This window comes from Lactuca sativa, chromosome 4 (genome assembly GCF_002870075.4).
Source record: "Lactuca sativa cultivar Salinas chromosome 4, Lsat_Salinas_v11, whole genome shotgun sequence".
Lineage (NCBI taxonomy): Eukaryota > Viridiplantae > Streptophyta > Magnoliopsida > Asterales > Asteraceae > Lactuca > Lactuca sativa.
In genome coordinates, this window is record NC_056626.2 from 215,583,153 (window position 1) to 215,605,137 (window position 21,985).

General features: G+C 39.9%; 1 protein-coding gene across 1 annotated transcript; it reads left to right on the forward strand.

Moving 5' to 3' along the window:
- The first annotated feature begins 1,827 nt into the window (after positions 1-1,827).
- On the forward strand, positions 1,828-3,447 carry LOC111895860 (flocculation protein FLO11-like). Its single transcript, XM_023891916.1, has 4 exons — positions 1,828-2,407; positions 2,473-2,792; positions 2,900-3,031; positions 3,166-3,447. The coding sequence occupies exons 1-4, from the start codon at positions 1,828-1,830 to the stop codon at positions 3,445-3,447; spliced, it is 1,314 nt and encodes a 437-aa protein (XP_023747684.1).
- The last annotated feature ends 18,538 nt before the right edge of the window (positions 3,448-21,985 follow it).

Sequence of the window (21,985 nt, forward strand, 5' to 3'; positions counted from 1 at the left end):
TAGTTTTCACCAATGAATTAACGAAACCACTCTATGTGTGGTACCATGAAATCCTATTTTTATTTTATGAGATCCTTTGGAAATTGTCTATCACCAAGACTTTTCTTCCCCAAGGATCCAATTTTTTTTTTGAGATTTCTTATTGATTTGTCAATAAGTCATTGAATATGTTTCTAACCTACTTGTTCAATAGACCACATCGGTCTCACAAGTACTTCGTTCTCTTTCGGTCTTATGTCAAGAACCGAAACTTGAATTGAACCGAAAGCCACCCGTACTAGCCTTATATATAAAAGATGCCTTTCATTGCTTCTTAATAAGTACTTGATCGTATTTCAACGGGAAACCACACAAACACTTTGAAGTCGCTCTTGACTTTGAAGGAAGAGATTCATGTCCGGGATCCACTGCTTTATGTCTTAATCGACATCACATATCCCACAAAAAGTTTGATTTATTTCTTTATCTTTCACACTACTATGCACAAAAATCTTTGATTTTCCAAAAATCCAGTTCTGTTCTGTATAGGATATTTTTGATTATATAGCTTCGTTTCTAAAAGTGCCATGGTTATTCTCAAACGAAATGATCAAGTTAACACCAACTCATGTCATTTATGTTGGTGACGTTTCAATTAAAGCAAAAAAAGGTGAGTCAGCAGTTATCCAAACGTTTGGCGATTTGAAAAAGGCGATTTGTATGGAAAGGCGCGTAAAATTGAAATGTTTTCTCTCTCCTACGTAATCATAGGGGTTGCCAACTGTCTAATTCCCACTTTATCAGGAACCGTTTCACAAAAGAGAAGATTTTGGGTAGATATTTCTCTCTCCTAATCCCAAATATAAAAGGTTTCTCCAAATCACCTTTACTCTTTTACCACTTTCTAATCTCCGAAAGCAAAAAGGCGATTTCTTTCACTATTCATCATCTCCTCTTCAAGTTCTATTAATGGCGGACTCTTCATCTGTTCAAGACACCTCTATTCGTTCCACTCTTCTAACCATCAAGCCTCACCAAAACCTCTTAATCAAGCTTACACCGTTCACCTATGAACCTTACATGTTGCAAGTTGTGGAATGCCTCAAATACTCTCCACTTGTTATTGCTCTCTCACAGGTGGAGGTAGTTCCCATGTCTTGCTTCTCTAATATCTACTTAACTACTTACTATGACAAAGTCGCTGAGAAAATCCACTTCGATATTTACAACAAAAAGACCTCGATTTACAAGAATTGATTATGCATGCTGCTAGGTCTTGCTAACGAAACTTCCATGGTGAAACCCTGATTCCATCTCGACTGGTCAACTATTCTCAATGTTCTACAACATGGTGTATACTGAAACCTTAACCACCGTGATGAAGTTCAAGAAATCATGCCTTCCTCCACAATGGAATGGCCTCTTCAATCTCCTGTTTAAAGGACTCTCAGAGTGAAGCGCTGGATCAGATGGGGCGTGCAAGACGTTCATGAACATGCTTTATGGGTTATACAACGGGATCCATCTCGACTATGGTTCGGTCCTATGGCAACAGATTGTTCAAAGTTTATCCTCCTATTCTCGCCATTATGAAGTTTCGTGTGGCAGGTTCTGGACTATTGTCACAAAATGGGTGATGGATCGTTATCATGTCCCGATCATGGCGGACTCGCTTCTCTCCTCCATCGCAACATTCACACGACCTAGATAATAGTCACTGATCTGTCCAAGTATTTGTTTATTGGATTGATTCCAGCATCCATGTATGCATGTGTGTCTAAGGCGAGTAATGTAATTCAAGAGTACAAAAAGCTTCCTTCTTCGGGCCTAAGGGAACTCACACCCACAATGATTCATTCCATTGAGGAAGCAGACAAGCCGACAAAGAGGGTAAAGAAACAAGAAAAGAAGAAGGAAGAAAGAGTTACCAAAGTAGCGAAGGGGCAAACTGCAAGGAAGCGAAAGTCTGAGAAGGCAGCACCTTCTCAGCCCAAGCAAAAGAAGACCAAGAAGCCTACTAGGAAGCTTATCCTTCAGTCGTCAAGCGACTCCGACTCCGAGTATATCCCTACTGGACATAAACAACCCACTCCTAGCGCATTTGAGAGAAAAGTCTCTGATGATGAGGGTTCGGTTCGTGGTAATACCCCACCACGCTCGCCTACCCCAGAGGTACAAGTTCGCTCCAAAGCACCTTCTCCTCCACCTGTTTCCATTCCTATTTCCTTACCTTCCAATTTCCCAGTTATCACATCACAACCTTCTTCTACCATTCCCATTCCTACACCTATTTTTACTGACACTACCACAGCCACCACAACTGAAGTTCAGACCAACGTATCTGATACGAGGGTTCGGTCTTCAGTCCCTGAATCATCTAAACCACTATCTCCTACCCGTTCAACCGAAACCAACAATGTTCTTGGAGGTGAGCACATGGAGTTAGATTCCTTTTAGTTAGTCCTTATCGTTTCCAAAGCGATGATGATGAAGATGCTCCTCCCACCAAGCGACATCTCAAGGCTGTGACTGATAAACTTGATCAGTTACTTTCTAAATCCTCTGCTGATCCTCACTCAGAAGCTGCTCTTAAAGCTCTGTTCTCTTCTGCAATCAAAGAGCATGATACCTCCATCTCCAATGCAGCAAAGGCTGTTGATGCCTCCACCTCTCAATGCCAAAAGGATTCGCTTGCTGTGGAAGCCTCTACAAAATACTGCAAGGAAGTGCCCGTAAAAGTCGAAAAACTAGTTTCAGAGGCTCAAATCTTTTTAGACTCTTTACAAACAGCCGCTCAGAAAAACGCACATTCAGTGAATGCTTATGTTGATTCTCTCAAACATTCACTGGAGTGGCTCGCAAAGCCATTGAAGATACTAACAAATAGATTCATTCTAAAGTAGATGATCGATTAACTCAGCTTGAGGCTGAGCTTGCAGTTGAAAACAAAGTCATGGATGAGCTGGACAAGCGAACCTCTCATCTCAAAATGCAGAATTTAAAGCTCCGAACTGAAACTGAAGAGATTAATGATTTAAATTCTGAACGAGAGGTGATTCGCAGCTCTGTTGGTGATGTCCATTCGATCTTGCTGCATCTCCTAGACGCCCATGACTCCATCTTTACTATCTCTATTAGACGTCACTTAGCTGAGAAGCTACGCCCAACTTTGGATATTCTAAGTAGAATGGAGGGTGTTTCGGAGACCACTATTCATCCGAAAAACAAGGGGGAGAAAAGAAATCACAAGGCAAAACTGACAAAACTCAACCTCCACCCCCTCCAGAAACAAAAGCTACTGCTGGACTGAAGGATAATGTAGCTTCGGCCAGTAAAGGAGAAAAGAAAAAGAAGATTATTGGTGAATATGATGATATTGATGACATCATTAAAGAAGGTTCTTCCAAGCCTGATCCAAAATTCAAGCCTTCTGATCAAGAGCTTAAGGAAAAGATGGATCGTTTGTAGAAAGAAATGAAAGAAATGGAACTCCTTGAGAAAAAGATGTCAATGTTTCCAGAATCGACCATTGAATTGCTCCAGAGGGAAGTCATTGATGAACCGAGTACTCACTGGCTTGAACCTGTTTTGTCGTTCGGTCTTGAGAACTCGAAGGACGCTCAATTTTTGATATGCCAATCAACTGAAAGGCATTCATCTTTCATTGCTTTACCTCAACTACTGTCGTTCCCTCTCAAGACTTGAAGGTTGATCGGGACTTATTGCAATTTTATCTGGACTTCGCTCAGCTACAATACTTGACCTAGAGCCTGAAGAAGATTACAACAGTCAAGGTATTGAAGCCTTCTTCAGCTGGGAAATTTGTTAATGTCAAATTCAAAGTGACCCGAGGCTCAGATAGCTCGGTCCATACTATTTCCCTAGCTGACCTACAAAAATTGAACCCACATGACTGGATACTCCTCAACAAAATTTTTTTTATCCAATCCACAGGAGTATCAACCGATCATTAATCACATCAAGTGAATGCTTGTTTGTTACATTCACGAATTAGCAAAGATGAAGCAAGAAATCGCACCTGCCATTCACAAGCGTACTACGGTGAAACCAATTGGAAGAGCTGACAATGTGAATACGATGATCAACGGCAAGATCGATATGAAATTTCATACTATGATGTTCATTAGGGGTGAAGGTCAAAAGTGCTTGTTGGCTCTTATTGACAAGCACCTGTTCTCCTCTACTTGCCTGGAGCATATTCTGGAGATCATTCATAGGTGTAATCAGAACAATGAAGCTGACAAGAAGTTGTTCACCGATATGCTTCGTTGGTACATTCAGTTTTGGCAGGCACTTCTTGCTATTATCCCTCGGTTGTTCAAGGTTGTGAAGATGGTCAAGGTCACTAACCCGAAGTAAAGGCCTCTCCCTAATTGACGCAAAGGGGGAGATTGGTGAGTTCTGAATGTTGCGTCTTGGGCTCAGTTTGATTAACTCAGTTTTGTAACCGGTTTGGGCTTGTCCAACCGTGCTTTGTTTTATTCTAGGGTTTTTGTACTTAAGATGCATGCATGCATCATTGTAAACAATGATTGAATAATTCTCTTTATTGTATTGTAAACCCTAGCACGCCTCTACAGTGGAAGTTCTTATTCGAGCTCTGCTGAGGCGTGACTACATTTTAATCATTCAGTATTATCTTGATTCCATCTTGTGTTCATTGTTTCGTTTAATATAACTATTTGCTCTTCTTTTATTAACCTGTAAAAGATGTAAATGATCTTAGAGATTTTATCTCATCATGAGGCAAATGACAAATTCGGTGATGGAGATCACAAAGATGTTTTCAAAAAGAGAGCCCATTTCCCTCCAAGTATGCTGCTTAAGACCAGGTTCCGATATCCCATTACATGAGCATGCTCAATATGGAGATCCATGAGTTTGTATCGACTTAGAGATATAGTTCTTTTCACAAGCTACAACCTTTCGCTCGAAGGAGAGAGATTGAGATTGAAACCCATACTAGAGAGAAGAGTTATGTAATGCCCGAGTTTCAGGGCTAAGCATTTTTAGAAGATGTAATAGTCTAGGTCAACTCTTGTAACTCTTTTTGAAGTAATAAAGATGAAATATTTGAGTATTATGTGAATTATGTGTATTTATGTGCTTATTATTTAATTATAAATGTATAATTAATAAAGAATAAAAATAAGCGTCAAAATTAAAGTGTGAGATAAGCCCTATATCTTTATATAAAGTTGTAGTGGTCGAAACAAGGATTCCGGGGATATAAAGAATGCCGAAATCCGAGTTATAACGAAGAAGTTATGACTCGTCGAAATTTCGCAAAAGAACCGGCACGATACCGGGAAGCGTAAATAGTGAACTTACGATAGAGCGATCTTTAGCCTTAGCGATATAAACAAAAGTTGTAGAATGCATTAATCCTAGAGTGTCCATAAAAAGAACGCCCAAATCTGACTTCGTATGAAGAAGTTACGATTTTTCGATGTTTCGGATTAGCAGTGTACAACCCGAAATTCGAATATTAGATCGAGCGGTTTAAGCCGACACGACCTAAACGAGAATCGAAGATCTCGTTCAGAGTAGCGTAACGAGAAAAAGATGGGCAAAAACAGACGTCGGATGAAGAAGTTAAGAGAATTTAACAGACCAATCCTGTCCCGGCATGTTAATAATATAAATTTTAAAATAAAGTCAAAATTTGCCGACGGAGTCTAAACGAAAGTTGTAGAGTACGTTCCCGCCTTCGGGTGGATATAAAGAACGTTAAAAACGGAGCTCGTATGTGGAAGATATGAATTTTTGATGTTGGGACTCGGAAATGCAAATCCTTGTGCGAGATTGATGACGTGGCGCGATCCCAGCCGTACCTTGCTCCCCATGGTCCTCGCTTTAGATCTTGACACCTATCCTTGCATTACGCCCAGCATCCGAAGCCGGTACGCTCCGCGTACACTCGCTCTTATCTGCTCCGAGTGTAAGATAGCCGGAGGCTCGCTGGCATGCTTATCCGATGACTATGCCCCTCGTAGCCGAGGACTACGCCCAACGTACGTCCGAGGCCATGCAGCTATAAAAGAGGGCGGAGGGCAGCCTCATTCTTCACCCATTTTTGAATTCTCTCTCTAAAATCTTTCTCTCTCTAAGTGCCCTAAGCCTCCCAAAACCCTTGGTAAACCCCCTTAGCTCCCGAGGGAAGCCCCGAGGCTCCCGGAGTCCAGAGAAAAAGTGTCTTTCGGTTTCGAAACGCTGCTCTAAATAAAGTTCCGGTTTTCTTTAAAATCCGTTGTAAGTGAGATACGCTTACCCAATTTTTAATATAGCTTTCAAATAATTATAGCAATGTTATTAGGTCCTTAAAATAATTATTTGGGATATTATTATGAGTTATATTGAGTGTTATTTAACACTTATATAATAATAATAATAATAATAATAATAATAATAATAATAATAATAATAATAATAATAATAGTCAGACTATTAATTTGTCACGGTTATCGTTAGACTTAACTCTAGTGGTATTGATACTAGGTTTTATCAAAGGAAAATTATTTTAAGAGTATCGACGCACTGTTCGAGTGCTGAGTCACCACCTTTTCAGGTGAGTGCATAGTTACTTTCAGCTTACACATAGATATGAAGTATTTTATATAAATTACGTGCTATGTGTGCATATTATCTGAATACTTGCTATCTATGCTGGATGAACATTGTTATACATGTTTTCAAGGATTTATATCTACGAAAATGTAGTTTATATCTACAAAAATGTTGGGGTAAAACATGGGTAGATGTAATAGGTGGTGTGTGATAAAATGATGAGAGGCCTCGATGTTGATGTTGTTGATTTTGTCATCTAGCGGAGTATGGATGACGACCATAGACTCTTCTAGACAGTCTAGTGGAACACTAGCAGGCTCGTAACCTGTAGGTGTTTGTGAACGATGTGTTCACCGGTGTACTCCATCCCCGACATGGTTGCCTTTAGGACATTTATTGCTAAGGAATCCCCTAGCAGTAGTGTCCATCCCGATGATGATCCTTAGGCTAGGTCCCTTATGATAGGTGTTTAGGGACGTAAAGTGAGGATAACGGGAACGGGTAATCGGTTTATTGTTGATTGATGAAATTAATAAACTTATTTATTGTGGGTTGAAAACCCTATGTGCTCACCAGGCTCCCAAGCCTGACTCCCTCAGTTTCTTGTATTACAGGTAGTGGCGCATGAGCATTGATGAGATGTTTTGGATGAGGGATTACAGATATAGGCCTGTAGATATGAAATAATGTAGTAAGGCTTATATTGTACTGTTTATGCTTTTGATCTGTATCGAGCACGACATCCCAAGTCTTTTAATGAAATACATTTCCTTGGAAATGATTTTGATCAATATTTATCATATTTTGTTTTGGGACAAATCCCGCAACACTTTTATTTAAAATGTTACTCTGATTTTCAAAAAAAGCATAAACAAAATCGGTCTTTTCTGGCCGTGAAAATGGGGATGTCATAGTTGGTATCAGAGCATTAGTTTAAGCGAACTAGGAATTTTTAGGATTTCTAGACTTAAAATTAGAACCCTAAGCGATGATTGTGAGGTGTGAGCACTAGCTTATTTTAGGTATTGTGCCTAAAATGCTTTTATGTGCTAAATTCTTTGTGCATGATATGCTATTATTTGTTCGGATCTATGGTCTGTTGCCAACCGGATCTGGAAACCTTATGTGTTTAGGATTCTAAACGTACGGCTACGATATTAGAACTAGCATGTAAATGTTTCGGAGTGATAAGGATGATTTAAACATCAATCCTAAATAAAGATCTAATTTCACCTTATTCGGTGTATAGATCAAGATGGAAAGCACCCGTAGCGGAAACGTAAATGCAAATGGAGATAGTAACCAACCCCCAGTGATTGAGAAAATACCGGTTGTGCAAGCCGCTGATGAGCCAATAACGATGGCTAGAGTGCAAGCGAAGATCCAGGCGATATTGGATCGTTAAATGGAGGAAACCAGACATCTGTTCCAACAAAATCGAGAGGAAGCGACTATTCAGATCGAACCGCCCGAGTTGAATGAAAGGCAGACTGAGGAGGGAAACTACAGTGGGACTATTGGTCAAGCCAACCCACCAATAGTTAGGCAAAACCACCAGGATGGAGGAAATGAGGGACGTGGATGCAAATACAAGGATTTCATGACATCCAAGCCACCGAGTCTATCTGGAAGCCCGACGCCGGTGGAAGTCATGAACTAGATCTCTGAGATGGAGACAATGTTTGAGAGTTGCGAGTGTAGCAACAGGCAGAAGACCGCTCTCGCGGTTCCTCTGTTGAAATCGGGAGTACTAAGCTGGTGGAAGCTACTAGCTGAATGAATGCCCAAAGGTGAAGCAAGCAAGATTTCGTGGGAGGATTTTCTGGTACAATTGAAGATGCAATACTGCTCTGAGCAGGATCTTCTGGAGATCAACAATGAATTCCAGAATCTGAAGAAGGGAAGAATGAGCGTTACTAAATACGCTGCAAGCTTTACTGAGAAAATGAAGCTTGTTCCTCACCTCGTCCCAACTGAACTCTCAAAGGTTAACAAGTTTGCCCTCGGATTACCAGCAGACTTCGGTCCAATGGTCAAGCAAACTACCACTCTGAAAGCCGCCATCTGGGCTGCTAAGAATGTGGAGACCCCGATACGAGAGAAGGGTCTGGAGAGAGCAGAGGTGGGAGAGAAAAGGAAATTTGACGGATCCTCGAGGTCTGGTTAGAAGGGTAAATTCTCGAAATCTGGTTCGAGAGGAGTAGGATCGGAAGCGAAGTGGTGTGTCAAGTGCAAGAAGAAGCACTCTGGGAAGTGTGACGGAGGGGTCACTTGTTTCAAATGCGGAAAGCCTTGGCACTATGCCAACGAATGCACGTTCACTAAGAAGGTCTGTTATGAGTGCAACGAGGAGGGGCACATTTCAAAGGATTGCCCGAAGAAGAAGCAGGCATGAAGATCCAACATACCATCGAAGCCGAAGGCGAGAGCCTTCCAGATGACGCTCGAGGCCGTGAAGGAGGCAACATACATCGCTTCAGGTACCTTTCTTGTAAATGGTTTGCCTGCAAATATACTATTTGATTCCAGAGCCAACTACTCCTTTGTGTCGCACAAATTTGGTGGGAAATTAGCATTACCTATAGAAAAACTTGATAATGCCCTGACTGTAGAAGTTGCCAGTGGCAAGTTTATACCTGTTAGTAATCGTATTAGGAACATCATCATCGACCTAAGCGGAAACGAATTCCACGAAGAGCTATTACCCATAGAGCTAAACGGTTTCGACATCGTTTTGGGTATGGATTGGCTTAGTGCCAATGATGCTGAGATTCAATGCCGAAAGAAGATAGTAAGGGTAAACCCACCCAGAAAGGAATCATTTATGGTGTACAGGGACAAATGTAGAGTGAATTCTAGAATCATCTCCTTGATGAAAGCCAGAAAATGTTTGTCCAAAGGATGTGCATCATACTTGGCATTCGTAATCGATGCTAAGAAAGAAAAGAAAGAGGTGCAGAATATACCGGTTGTATGTGATTATTCGGAAGTCTTTCCTAAAGATCTTCCCGGATTACCACCTGATAAGAAAGTGGAGTTTCATATAGACTTGTTACCAGGAACAACACCGATAGTAAAAGCACCATACCGACTAGCACCGACGGAGATGAAGGAGCTCATGACGCAACTTCAGGAGCTGTTGGACAATGGTTTCATTCGACCTGGGGAGCTCCGGTGTTATTCTTGAAGGTAAAGGATGGAAGTATGAGAATGTGTGTAGACTACCGAGAGATAAATAAGGCAACAGTGAAGAACAAGTATCCATTGCCGAGGATTGATGACCTATTTGATCAGCTGCAAGGTTCGAGCTACTTCTTAAAGATCGATCTTAGGTCAGGATATCATCAGCTGAAGGTAAGATAGCAGGATATTGAGAATACTGCATTTAGAACGAGATATGGACACTACGAGTTCTTGGTTATGTCATTCGGACTAACCAATGCTCCAGAAGCATTCATGGATTTGATGAACATGGTTTGTAAACTATTCCTCGATAAATCCGTGATAGTGTTCATCGACGACATTCTGATCTACTCAAAAAGCCAAGTGGAGCATGGCAAGGATCTACGAGAAGTGTTGGAAGTGTTAAAGAAGGAGAAGCTTTATGCTAAGTTCTCCAAATGCGACTTTTGGATACGAGAAGTCTAGTTCTTGGGTCACATGGTTAACCAAGAAGGGATAATGGTTAACCCCGCAAAGATCGAGGCTGTGGTGAAGTGGGAACGTCTGAAAAGTCCCACAGAGATTCGAAGCTTTCTAGGACTAGATGGATACTACCGACGATTTATCCAAGGCTTTTCTTCAATAGCATCTCCATTGACAGCTTTGACCCATAAAGGAGCTACATATACGTGGAATGAGAAGCATGAAGAAGTGTTCGAGAAGCTGAAGAAGAAGCTATGTGAAGCACCGATACTTTCTCTACCCGATGGAGTTGAAGACTTCGAAGTATATAATGACGCATCTGGAGTCGGGTTGGGTCCCAGATAGAAAAGGTGATAGCATACGCATCTCAACAATTGAAAGAGCATGAAAATAACTACCCCACTCATGATCTGGAGTTGACGGCGTTAGTATTTGCTCTAAAGATATGGATGCATTATCTCTACGGCATGAAGTGCAAGTTGTTCACTGATCATAAGAGTCTCCAGTATCTCTTTAATCAGAAGGAGTTGAACATGAGGCAACGACGCTGGCTAGAACTACTCAAGGACTACGACTGTGAGATACTTTACCACTCAGGTAAAGCAAATGTTGTTGCTGATGCTCTTAGTCGGAAAGTCAATCTTGAAATGAAAAGGCCAATAGCGTTGGGAATTGAAGTCATCTCGACGATTGTGGAATGTATCAGGAAGGTTCGGGAAGAAGCTTTAGCAAAGAATGACCGAAAGGAAGAACGTTTGGGCAAAACATTAATTTTCGGTACAAACAGTCGAGGACTGAAGGTGTTCCAAGATCGGATTTAGGTACCTAAGATGGGATGAATAAGAGAGCTTCTGATGGAAGAAGCACACAAGACGATGTACTCAGTTCATCTCGGCAGCAATAAAATGTATATGGACCTAAAACCCTACTACTGGTGGCCGACGATGAAGCTCGATGTTGCAAAGTACGTGGCCGAGTGTGTAATATGTGCGAGAGTGAAGGCACAACATCAGAAACCATATGGGAGTTTAGAACCTTTACCTGTACCCATGGTTAAATGGGAAGACATCACCATGGATTTTGTGACTAAACTTCCCAGGACAAAGAGCGGTCACAACATGATTTGGGTGGTCGTGGATCGTTTCACCAAGAGTGCACACTTCGTAGCAGCCAACGAGAAGTGGTCTATGGATTAGATCGCAAATGCTTATGTGAAGGAAATTGTAAGACTTCATGGTGTTCCTCTTACGATTGTATCAGATCGTGATAGTCGTTTTACGTCAAGATTTTGGAGAAGTCTACAAGAGGAATTGGGTACGAAGTTGTGTTTGAGTACAACTTACCATCCGCAGATAGATGGTCAGAGCGAAAGAACGATTCAGACACTTGAAGATATGCTGAGAGCACGTACCCTCGAGTTCCAAGGGAACTGGGATGAGCACTTACCTCTGGTAGAGTTTTCCTATAACAATAGTTTTCACTCGAGCATCAAGATGGCACCTTACCAAGCTTTGTACGGACAGAAGTGTCGTACACCGTCTTGTTGGCTTGAAGCCGGAGAGAAGCAATTTATGGGCCCCGAGATAGTCCATGAGACTGCTGAGAAGTTGAAATTGATCAGAGAAAGAATGTTAGCAGCTCAAGATCGTCAAAAGAGCTATGCTGACAAGAAAAGATGACTGATGACCTTCGAAGTTGGGGATTCGGTTTTGCTTAAAGTCTTACCGTGGAAGGGACTTATACGATTTGGGAAACGAGGGAAGTTGAGTCCAAGGTTTATTGGGCCGTTCAAAGTTCTTCAGAAGATTGGGAACCAAGCTTACAAGCTGGAATTGCCCGAAGAACTCGATGGTATCATCACACCTTCCGTGTGTGTTATTTGAGGAAATTCACGGGAGAAGTTCCCGACATAATTCCAGTCTCAGAGTTAAGGATGGATGAGAATAAAAGGCTGATCGAAGAGCCTGAGGAAATTGTTGACCGTAAGACGAAGAAGTTACGACACAAGATGGTCAACTTAGTGCAAGTCCGATGGAAACATTCGAATGGGCCGAATCTCACTTGGGAAACAAAGGATGACATGATGAGTCGCTATCCACATCTGTTTGCTGATGCATGATTCTGGGACGGAATCATCCTAAGGGGGACAGAATTGTAACGCCCAGTTTTCAAGGCTAAGGATTTTTAGACAATGTAATAGTCTAGGTCAACTCTTGTAACTCTTTTTGAAGTAAAAAAGATGAAATATTTGAGTATTATGTGAATTATGTGTATTTATGTGCTTATTATTTAATTATAAATGTATAATTAATAAAGAATAAAAATAAACGTCATAATTAAAGTGTGAGATAAGCCTGATATCTTTATATAAAGTTGTAGTGGTTGAAACAAGGATTCCGGGGATATAAAGAATGCCGAAATCGGAGTTATAACGAAGAAGTTATGACCCGTCGAAGTTTCGCGATAGAACCGACACGATATCAGGAAGCGTAAATAGTGAGTTTACAATAGAGCGAGATTTAGCCTTTGCGATCTAAACGAAGGTCGTAGAATGCGTTAAACCGATAGTGTCCATAAAAAGAACGCCCAAATCTGACTTCGTATAAAGAAGTTATGATTTTTCGAAGTTTCAGATTAACAGTGTACATCCCGAAATCCGAATATTAGATTGGGCGGTTTAGCCGACACGACCTAAACGAGAATCGAAGATCTTGTTAAGAGTAGCGTAACGAGAAAAATATGGGCGAAAACGAACGTCGGATGATGAAGTTATGAGAATTTAACAGACCAATCCTGTCCCGGCCTGTTAATAATATAAATTTTAAAATAAATTCAAAATTAGCCGACGGAGTCTAAACAAAAGTTGTAGAGTACATTCCTACCTTTGGGAGGATATAAAGAACGTCAAAAACGGAGCTCGTATGTGGAAGATATGAATTTTTGAATTTGGGACTCGAAAATGCGAAACCTGGTGCGAGATTGATGACGTGGCCCGATCCCAGCCGTACCTTGCTCCATACGGTCCTCGCTTCAGATCTTGACACCTGTCCTCACATTATGCCCAGCGTCCGAAGCCGGTACGCGCCGCGTACCCTCGCTCTTATCTGCTCCGAGTGTAAGACAACAGGAGGCTCGCTGGCATGCTTATCCGATGACTACGCCCTGCGTAGCCGAGGACTACGCCCAGCGTACGTCCAAGGCCTCGCAGCTATAAAAGGGAGCCGGGAGCAGCCTCAATCTTCACCCATTTTTCACTTCTCTCTCTACAATCTTTCTCTCTCTAAGTGCCCTAAGCCTCCCAAAACGCTTGGTAAAGCCCCTTAGCTCCCGAGGGAAGCCCCGAGGCTCCCGGAGTCCCGAGAAAAAGTGCCTTTCGGTTTCGAAACGTTGCTCCAAATAAAGTTCCTGTTTTCTTTAAAATCCGCTGTAAGTGAGCTACGCTTACGTAAATTTTAATATAGCTTTCAAATAATTATAGGAATGTTATTAGGTCCTTAAAATAATTATTTGGGCTATTATTATGAGTTATATTGAGTGTTATTTAACGCTTATATAATAATAATAATAATAATAATAATAATAATAGTTAGACTATTAAATTGTCACGGTTATTGTTAGACTAAACCCTAGTGGTATTGATACTAGGTTTTATCAAAGGAAATTTTTTTTAAGAGTATCGAAGCGATGTCCGAGTGCTGAGTCACCACCTTTCAGGTGAGTGCATAGTTACTTTCAGCTTACACATAGATATGAAGTATTTTATATAAATTACGTGCTATGTGTGCATATTATCTGAATACTTGCTATCTATGCTGGATGAACATTGTTATAGATGTTTTCAATGATTTAAACTGTATATGTATTTTATATCTATGAAAATGTTGGGGTAAAACATGGGTAGATGTAATAGGTGTTGTGTGACAAAATGATGAGTGGCCTCGAAGTTGATGTTGTTGATTTTGTTATTTAGCGGAGTATGGATGACGACCACAGACTCTTCTAGACAGTCTAGTGGAACACTAGCAGGCTCGCAACCTGTAGGTGTTTGTGAATGATGTGTTCACCGGTGTACTCCATCCCTTACATGGTTATCTTTAGGACATTTATTGCTAAGGAATCCCCTAGCAGTAGTGTCCATCACGATGATGATCCTTAGGCTAGGTCCCTTATGATAGGTGTTTAGGGATGTAAAGTGAGGATAACGGGAACGGGTAATCGGGTTATTGTTGAATGATGAAATTAATAAACTTATTTATTGTGGGTTGAAACCCCTATGTGCTCACCAGGCTCCCAAGCCTGACTCCCTCAGTTTCTTGTATTACAGGTAGTGGCGCATGAGCATAGATGAGATGTTTTGGATGAGGGATTATGGATATAGGCCTGTAGATATGAAATAATGTAGTAAAGCTTATATTGTACTGTTTATGCTTTTGATCTGTATCGAACATGACATTCCAAGTCTTTTAATAAAGTACATTTCCTTGGAAATGCTTTTGATAAAGCTTTATCATATTATGTTTTGGAACAAATTCCGCAACACTTTTATTTAAGATGTTACTCTGATTTTCAAACAAAGCATAAACAAAATCGGTCTTTTCTGGGCGTGAAAATGGGGATGTCACAAGTTAGGATTCGGTTCAGATGCAATCAACAACGAAGTGATTTAAACCTGATAATTCATGATCTGGAGGACAGAGGGGCCACACTTGTGGAATGTTCTAGAAGATGCATGACGGAGCTTGTCGGTCAGGTATTAGGTGCCACAAATATGGCAAGCAAGGTCATATTGTAAGAGATTGTCTTTAGCAGGCCCCATTACTATGCACCAGGATTTGCTACGACTGTGATCAGGTTGGCCATGTGAAGGCCAATTGTACTATGCTCGTTGCAAGACCAGTGCATGCTCCAACTATGGATAATTTGAGGATTATAGATGGACGCCATGTGAACGATGAAGCCTCGAAGGCTATGGGTCTTGCTTTTCAGCTCATAACGTAAGAGGTCAGGGTGGCGCCTGATATCGTTACTGGTATGTATTTGTTTATTTTTTGTTCAGTTATTTGATGTATGCTTATGCTTGTATCTATGTTAGGTACCTTCTTAGTGAAATCATTGCCTGCTCTTGTGCTTTTTGACTCGGGTGTAAGTTGTTATTTTGTATCCTATCCGTCAGTGTAGATTTTTTCACAGCTGTTGGGGAGCTGAAGTGTCTGTTGGGAGTCTTCATCGCCAACAAACACGGGGATGCAACTTCGAGTGTTTTTTGGGATTCTTCCTTAGAGATATTTAGGGTGTATTACCAAGTTGACTTGATTCCCATCCATATGGGGGACGTGTGCGTGATTGTGGGGATGGACTGGTTGAGTAGATTTGGCGACATGAATGATTGTGAGAGACAGGTGGTGATAGTTCTAATCCTAAGTGGGGGAGAACTTAATATTTATGTTGAGGGTACCAGGGTTGGTTCAGCCTTTCTTTTTGCTACCAAGGCTTGACAATATCTTTAGCATTTGTCTTTGGGTTATCTTGTATATGTGGTTGATACTCAGGAAGAAAGGAGAGTTTCGGTTTTAGATGTGCTAGTGGTTAGAGAGTTTCCAGATGTATTTCTAGAGGATTTACCAAGTGTGCCTCCTGTAAGGCAGCTGGAGTTCAGAATCGATCTGATCCTTGGTGTGCACACGATTGCTAAGGCTTCGTATCGCCACATACCAATAGAGATGTAGGAGTTGAGATCTCAGCTTAAAGAGCTATTGGGCAAGCAGTTCACCTTGCGGAGCATCGATTCTGTTTGTGAAAAATAAGGATAGGTCTCATTGTGTATACATAAACTACCGAGAGTTGAAAAAGTTAATAGTAAAGAATCGTTACCCACTCCCTCGGATCGATGACCTCTTTTACATGTTGCAAGGTGCATCTTGGTTCCTCATGATTGATTTGAGGTCAGGTTACCACCAGATGAGAGTCAAGGAGGAGGACATGGAGAAATAATGTGCTAAACTCGTTATGGCGATTACGAGTTCGTGGTGATGTTGTTTGGGCTCACCAAAACACCTGTAATGTTCATGGATTTGATGAATCGATGAGCACCTTAGAGAGTTACTTGGGGTTCTGAGACAAGAGAGACTTTAGGCCAAGTTCTCCATGTCTGAGTTCTGGTTACAAGAGGTCTATTTTCTAGGACACCTCGTCAATCAGGAAGGGATTCTTGTTGATCTGGCCAACATTGAGGCAGTAATGTAGTAGGAGGTTCCGAAGTCCCCATTTGATATTAGGAGTTTTCTGGGGTTGGCTGGTTATTATCGGAGATCCATTCAGGACTTATCTAAGATTGTTGTTCCTCTGACCTACTTGACGAAGAAGAATGTGGATTTTATTTAAGGGCCTGCATAGCAGGTTGAATGTAACACCTCAGAACCGAGAACGGCGGAAACATTCTGGGGTGGAGGACGTCATGTAAAGTATCACAATAATGCAAAGTAGTAAACAAGCAACAACATCATCCATTACATTAATAGTATAAATTTAATTACAAGTGTGTTCTTTTAAAGTATAAAACAACATAATGAATATTCAAAATAAAAGACGAGTCTTGACTGCTTCGTCTTCACAAAACCTGGTCGTCGTACATGTTTATTTGTGACCTGAGAATACAAGTTATTTTGAAAGCGAGTATCAGCAATAAAGCTGGTGGAATCATAAGTATTTTAATATTGATTTGTAAATGAAACTCGTAATAAAAGACTTGTAATTGTTTTGAGGAAAATTTTGTATAAGTATGAAAATGTTTGTAAGTAACTGTAAACATTTGAAAACCCTAGAAAATCCCAAATTTCCTACTAGTATAAAAAGTAGTGTTATACCAAGACCCGACTGTTCTGAAAGAAGCCTTCTACCAAGACTTGACTGTTTTAAAAGTATGAACCTCTAGATAAGTGAAGGTTTTTCCTAGTACAACTATTATTATTCAAATCTAATCTACCTCATCGATTATGTGAATGTGTCACAATATAAAGGTAATAAGGAAAATAGTCTATCTATATCAAATATATCATACCTCGTTGTTCATGTGAATGTGTCACAATATAAAGGTAATAAGGAAAATAGTCTATCTATATCATATATATATATCCTACCTCGTCGTTCATGTGAATGTGTCATAAAGTAAAGGTAAGAAGGAAAATATATCAAAACTAAAATTGTATCCTTTTGTACTAGGATATTCACGGCGTGGAAACTTGCCGAACATTATAACCATAGACACCCGTCGATGGTCATTTTCCCTACTGTAGCTAACAGCTTTGGGTGTGGATGTAAGTGTATCTATTAAACGTATTAATGTAAACGTGTTCATGTAATCGTATCTATGTAAACGTATTCATGTAAGCGTACCTATGTAAACGTATTCATGTAAGCGTATCTATGTAAATGTATTCATGTAAGCGTATCTATGTAAACATATCTATTCATATAGTACGTAATGTATTAGTATAGACTCATGAATGAGCAGACTCTTGTGTGATTCCTTGTACTTGGAGTAGTAAGTAGTATCTCCTAACTATACCAATTATAGCTACTAGTAATGTACGTGTATAACTGAAGTATGCCTTTGCTACCCAAAGGAAATCAACTGACTAATGGAACATTTATGTCTATATATGTATACATGATATATAACTAATATTTAGACGACATTCGGACGAATAACCGATGCCCTAAGGCCACATCCCAACGAGGAAAACGAAATAAAGCGAGCTAGCCATCCTAAGTCCTTTAAACATTACTTATATAACTATACATATATAGGCATGAATTTGACAATATAAAAGTATAAAAGAGTTTTTCAAAACCTTTGAAGAGTTTAATAACTAAGAAATGATGACTTGATGTCAGTTTGTAAAATGATTTGAAAGCAGTTGGATTGATAAGCACAATTTTAAGTATAAGGAAACCTTTATTTGAAACACAATTGTAATAAAGTTTGAAAGGAAACATACAGTATGTAAGGCAGTCTGATAAGAAGTTTTAAACATGTAAAAACATTTGAGAAAGCCATTTGAAGTAATCTCTTTGGTAAAACAGCTAAAGTGTAGTAAATCCATTTGTATGCTAGTTATTAATCACATGTGATTGATGTACTAACTAGCACGATTCAACTTGTATTCCCCCCCCATAAAAGAATTTATAAACATTTAGAAACATTTAAAGGTTAATTAAGGGGTATGAATTCACCTGTAGTGAGTGGTTTGGATGAACGGACTGTATATGATGCTAAGTGTCAAGTGAAGACTTGAGCACACACAAGGATCATAATGAACATATAATAACACATATATGTATTCAATTAGTCATTAAACAACTAATTAACCAAGTTAAGACATCCTAAGGCATGTAAAACACTTGATTTAAGTGCTATAAGCCCTAAGGATCGCATCTAAGGGTTGTAGGGCTTGGCTATTGAGTTTACGGTTCAATAGAACCCTTCATACGAGTTTACGGTTTTTCTGACCATAACTCATTGAGTTTACGGTTGTTAACCCATGAGTTTATGGCTGTAAACTCATGCTTCTTTGACCATGTGTTGTTTTGAAGCTCTACAAGTCCTTAGAAGCATTTCTACTTGAAGTATAAGCCTATGGAAGTGTTTTTGGCATCAATTCACTCCTAGATGGAGTTTACGGCCCATGGACCACTTCTTCATGTGTTTACGGCCGTAAACCGATATGTTTTATGGTCTTTTAATGTTTTCAAGTCCTAAAAACATCAAGGAAGGGGTTTAGGCTAGTTTCCAAGGCTTAGAAGGGACTAGGGCACACTTTGGCACCCTTTTTAGGGTTTACGGTTCAAGAACATCTTGGACCGTAAACACCTTTGATCCTTGGTTTCATGGGTGTTTTCTTGATGCTTAGAAGTATAACTAGCTTTATAATACTCTACGATAGAAGTACTTACTAGGTAGAAGCTTGAAAAGGTGCTAAAAGTCCAAGAACACTAGTGTGTGTTCTTGGTGAAACAAAGAACACTTGAAGATCTACATATATGGAATGATTTCATGGATGAAATCATGTTAGTGATGGGTTTGAGGAACAAGAACTTTCCTATGTGCACATGCAAACCCTAATTGCTTGGATCTAGGTTCCTCTAATTGAACATCCATTGAATCCAAGACTTACAATACTAGATCTAATGTAAACAAGGATTCTAGTCATATGAATTAGGATCTAGAATAATAGCTTGGATTACTTGCTTGATACTTCTTCTTCTTGGAGCTTAGAGTCACAATTGTCACTCCTCTAATGGCTTACAAAGACCAACTAGCAAGAAGATGATTTGAGAGAGAGAGAGGAGGGTGAGAAATCGGCCCTAGGGTTTCTTGCCTTGCATCGGTGCCGATTTCCCTCACCCTAGGGATCTATTTATACTATGAGCTACTAGGGTTTCACCTTTAACCCTAACTGAATAACTTAGGCCCTAAGCAATCCAAGATCCTCCTAGATACTAGGCTTGGATGAATTTAAGGTTCCTAAACCCTAAATTTCGTCCACCCTCATATCCATAAGGATACATAACCCAAAACACAACTATCACACATTTGACAGTTTATGCCCCTTAAATCAATTAACCTCTTTAAGTCACCAAATTAATTCTTAATTAATATATGACTTATATTAATCAAATAACAATATTATTCATTTAATATATTATTCTCATAATATATAAACAATAATATCTCTTCTCTCTTAACAAATCATCTTGTCAAGTTGCTATGGTGAAGGCAACCCAAAAGGAGCATGCATAATGGGGTCAAGTACTTACCAAATATAGTTATAGCCTTAGAAACTGATCCAACAGTCTCCCTCTTGGATAAGTCTAGTAACTATATATGCAAACACAATCCGATTAGCAATTGTAGCTCTCAAAGATGCTGTCAACTCTGATCTTATTAGTATCCTGTCCTTTAGATAAGGGATCGTACAGTCCTCTGTTTAGATATTATGCAGACAATTTCATGCAACTTATTGTCCAGCAGTTGGTTTCTCGATCTCAGATTTATTTAAAATAGAACTTAATTGAACACATCAATTCAGTCCTGACCAGGCCCGGCACATAAGTCAAATCAAATCATCGAGCGATCGCTGATATCGCTTTTATTCTCTTAGGATAAAAGTAACGGATAAACTTCGACTTATATGCAATTACTATTTACTAATCAAATATACACAACAATGCGTTTTATGACATCAATTTACTGATGCGGTTTTGCATTATCAATGCACAACCAATTAATAAAAAACAAACCATATATCTTTGTTTTTAAGACCATATGATATTATCGTCTTGCGATCACTTGTGTCACATTCCAAAAAGTGTTTCCAGCAAGCGCGGGTTTATTCCAATGCTCAAAACTTGTTCATAACCACTCACGAACGTTGTACCAAACCTTTGCTATGTCTAATAACCTTTTAGACAATCTACACACCAATTCATGACAATCTTCATTCGTACCTACTTCCAACATATGAACGATTGTGGAGCATTCGAATAATTCAAATATTCTTAATAACTTAATTATTCAAGAAGTCAAAACATGCAAAGTGAAACAATAGTTAAACTATTAACATAAGACAATATCTTTACTCATAAATAATACCCTTTTATTTAATCATCAAACATCAATTACATTTATCTATTACATATTTCAAAACTATCTAATCTAAACTAATATCGTCTTTCAGCCCAATGCTCCTAGCATGCTGCAAATGCTTAACCCTACTCAGTCCCTTTGTAAGTGGATCTGCTGGGTTATCTTCTAACGATACCCTCTTCACTACGAGGTGTCCTTCTTCTACTCGATGTCTAATAAAGTGATATTTTCTGTCGATGTGCCAAGATCTACCATGATCCCTCGGTTCCTTGGTCAAGGCAACCGCTCCCTCATTATCATAGAAAATTTCCATAGGCTCCTTTATGGCAGACACAACTCCAAGATCACCAACAAAGTTCTTCAACCACATCGCCTCCTTTGACGCTTCGTTCGCTGCAATGTACTCTGATTCACACGTTGAATCAACTATAGTTTCTTATTTGGAACTTTTCCAAGTCACTGCTCCTCCATTAAGGGTAAAGACCCAGTCCGACTGCGAACGGTAGTTGTCCCTGTCGGTCTGGAAGCTAGCGTCACTATACCCTCGCACCTTTAAGTCATCACTCCCTCCAAGGACTAAGAACCATTCTTTGGTCCTCCGAAGGTACTTAAGTATATTCTTGACTGCAATCCAATGAGCTCTGCCGGGGTTCCCTTGATATCTACTGACCATGCTCAAAGCAAAGGCCACATCAGGGCGAGTACAAGTCATAGCGTACATGATTGAGCCAATTGCGGAAGCGTAAGGTACTCGGTTCATCTCAGCTATCTCGGCTTCGGTACTCGGACTTTGAGTCTTACTCAACTTGGCATTTCTTTGTATCGGTAGTTCTCCCTTCTTCAAGTTTTCCATACTAAAACGTTTTAGTACCTTATCCAAGTAAGTATTATGATTATGTTCTATTAGTCTCTTACTTATTTCTCTCTCTATCCTTATTTCCAAAATATAAGAAGCCTCTCCAAGGTCCTTCATAGCGAAGCACTTCCTGAGCCAGGACTTAACCTCCTACAAAGTCAGGACACCGTTTCCTATGAGCAGTATGTCATCGACATACAAAACAAGGAAGCTAACTATACTCCCACTGACCTTGACATATACACATGATTCATCTTCACTTCGTACAAATC